Source organism: Gekko japonicus, unplaced genomic scaffold, assembly GCF_001447785.1.
Source record: "Gekko japonicus isolate JY-2015 unplaced genomic scaffold, Gekko_japonicus_V1.1 scaffold3005, whole genome shotgun sequence".
In the NCBI taxonomy this organism is placed as follows: domain Eukaryota; kingdom Metazoa; phylum Chordata; class Lepidosauria; order Squamata; family Gekkonidae; genus Gekko; species Gekko japonicus.
This window is the reverse complement of record NW_015168747.1, coordinates 164047-167050: the sequence shown is the minus strand read 5'-3', so window position 1 is coordinate 167050 and position 3004 is coordinate 164047. Positions and strand designations below refer to the sequence as shown.

Genomic DNA, 3004 nt, shown 5'->3' with positions numbered 1-3004 from the left:
AAACTAGTTTATGCAGCAGCCAAATGGCTCGCTCACAACTTTAATGCCGGCAGCTCACAAGGTAGAATTTTTGCTCACAAGACTCCACAGCTTAGAGGGAGCATTGGTACTTTAGCAATTCCACTCTGCAGTTGAAACAGAGCTCCCTACACCCAGAGGAAAAAATCTGGATTTAAAAACAGGAAGGCTGGAAAACTAGCTGTATTTTTGACAGTTCTTTCTAACACGACGTTACGCCCTGACTTATTTTTTTTAATAAGTTCGTTCCTCGTGTCCCTTTCCCCCCCACCTTTCCTTTTGTATTACGGTGTGTGTTTGAAGTCATACATTAGAAAGGGAGAAGTGTAATGTATTGGCTGCCATCTAGTGGCCAAATGGCAGTTATTTTGCTTGACAACTATTTTTCCTGATAGTTATTTTTCTAGGCAGGGAAATTTTTCCTGATAGTTATTTTTCTGGGCAAAGCTGGGGCCGGAGGAGGGCTTTCCCCGAGATGAAGGCCCGGGTGACGCTTTGGCTTAAATAAAGCAGGATTTATACCTCCACGTCTTGCCGCTGCGGCCTCCAAACATTACAGTCCTGCTCCCACAAAAGAAGACGCTGAGCCTCTCTGACCACAATCTCATTGCAACGGCAGCTGTACAAGCGACGGGATCACAAGAGGCTCTAGGCTCTGTTAACAGACTGCAAAACAGCAGGGTTAGGGGTGTTCGTCGGCTTTTCCAGCTCAGCGGCCGAGGAGCCTTGGGGTTGAGTTGGGAATTGGCACAGGCTCTTTCCCCCAGCAGAGACATCCTTGTAACATCAGCAGGTCTTTTTCAAAGAGGACAGGCTTCCGCATTAAATCAGATCTCAGGAAGAGGCCAGCCTGCCCGCCCCGGGAACACGGAAGTCTCACTGAGACCCACAATCAGATGAGTTCAGCGCTCTCCACCTGATCTGGGTCCTGCTCGTCCGCGTCGTCTTCGGTCTTCCACGCTGCAGCGGAGTAAGTGTGTGTGGACTCCCCGTTCATTTCCTCCAGCGGCTGATAAGTGTACTTGCTACGGTTCTGTTGTCCCGCGGACCGGCAGAAGAGGAGTTTGGCATTTCCAGCAGCGCTGAGCAAAAGCAGAAGAGCCAAGACTGATGTGATGCCGATCCAGTTTTTCCTAGAACCAAACAAAACACAAGCGGTCGTTAGCGTGTTTTTGAGACAGAGGAGTAACTGGCCGCCCTAGCTAAGCTGAGCGGCCGCAGTTCCAGCCGGAGCTTTGGACTAAAGAAAAACATAATTTCCAACTGTAAATTTCTGCAGCTCTTTCACATGTCCCATGTTGCTGTGTATGTTTTTGTCAATGGGCTTTTCCGCACTCTCCGGTTTGGTGTAGTGGTTAAGAGCGCGGACTCTAACTTGGGAGAACCGTGTTTGATTCCCCGCTCCTCCACATGCAGCTGCTGGTGTGACCTTGGGCCAGTCACAAGTTCTCTCAGACCTTTTCTCTCAAGGTCAGTTCTCGAGAGAGCTCTCTCAGCCCCGCCTACCTCACAGGGCGTCTGTTGTGGGGAGGGGAAGGGGAAGGAGATTGTAAGCCACTCTAAGACTCCTTTGGGTAGTGAAGGGCGGGGTATAAATCCAGTCTCCTCTTCTTCTCTACTCTCTTGTAAGTTTCCATTTCTTTGCATGTGTTGTGCTCCCTCTAGTGGTTGATTTGATATCACACCCATTGATGCTCAGCATTCCACAGGGAAATACGCCAGACATAAACCGGTGCGATACTGAATTGACCACTAGAGGGAGCACAACATATGCCGGACAGAATTTCCCCCGGGGAAGAAACAGGAACTTACAAGGGAGGAAAACGAATTGTCAGTGTCAAAACTATACGATAAAAAATTCAGAAGCTTTAACTCCATTTGTCATGAACCCCCATGCTTTGTCTTAAGGGGGGGGGTGTTTTAAAGGGGTCACTCATGTTAGAATAATTAGGGCAAGCATTATTTTGCAACCTTCAGGGCTGGAGACCTCCGAGCCAAATCTGAAGACGGTCGTTGACCGAAAAGCAGGACATGATTAAAAATATACCCAACAGAATAATTTCTGACAAGGGGGGGGTCTCCTCCCCAGTTGCCAGACCCTGATCTTTCGGCCCTCTTTGCCAAAGGACTTCCACTCTCTCAACCCAGAAGAAGAACATGTCTTCTCCAAGGCCTCCCGGCAAGGAGAGCCGATTTTGAACCACAGACAACCCAGCCACGCCAGCTGAAGGAAATCAGAAGAACATCTTGGAGTTCCTCCGGCCTCGGGACTCCGTAACCAGAATGAAAGCGCCACACTTACTCTGTGAGAATAAGTTCCGGGTTACAACCGGCCTTCGGCAGACACTGTGTGGCTGTTAAAGAAAAGGAGATGTGTGACTGAGTGGGAAACACCCATTTACCTAAGCAGGAAGGCAAAATTCCAAGATGGTGGACGACTGGAAGTGTAGCATGAAGGGTAAGGTCTCTCTCCATCTGATGGGCAACTGTCCACCTCAGACAGTCTGTGCCTCTGGCTCCCTCGGGGTCGGGGTGCCCCTCACTCTGTCTCGGACTCTTTGTCTCTCTTTACCTCCAGCTCAGTCTCTCAAGGTCTCTCTGTGTCTCTCAGTCTTTTGGGGATGCTTCAAATCCCTCTCTCACGTGGTCTCCGGAGTTTCTCTGAGCCTACCTCTTATCTCCCCCCCTTTTCCAATCTGTTGTCCCAAACTGGTAAATGTCATAACAGGGCAGGAGAGCATGAAAGAATCATAGAGTTGGAAGGGACCTCCAGGGTCATCTAGTCCAACCCCCTGCACAATGTAGGAAATTCACAAATACCCCCACACACACAGACACACACCCAGTGACCCCTGCTCCATGCCCAAAAGATGGCAAAAAACCGCCAAGATCTCCGGCCAAACTGGCCTGGAGAAAAATTGCTTCCCGACCCCAAAGTGGCGATCGGCATTTCCTTGGGCGTGTCAGAAAGGTGTCGGCTGAGCCT

General features: G+C 49.9%; 1 protein-coding gene across 1 annotated transcript in view; it reads right to left on the bottom strand.

Moving 5' to 3' along the window:
- Window positions 1-205: 205 nt before the first annotated feature.
- Window positions 206-3004, bottom strand: part of NAGPA (N-acetylglucosamine-1-phosphodiester alpha-N-acetylglucosaminidase) — a 19267-nt gene continuing 16468 nt past the window's right edge. The window contains exons 9-10 of the mRNA XM_015415633.1: window positions 2321-2372; window positions 206-1151 (exon numbers count right to left, since the gene is read on the bottom strand). Of these exons, the coding sequence (XP_015271119.1) occupies window positions 911-1151; window positions 2321-2372 (293 nt within the window). The 3' untranslated portion in view covers window positions 206-910. The remainder of the gene's footprint in view (window positions 1152-2320; window positions 2373-3004) is intronic.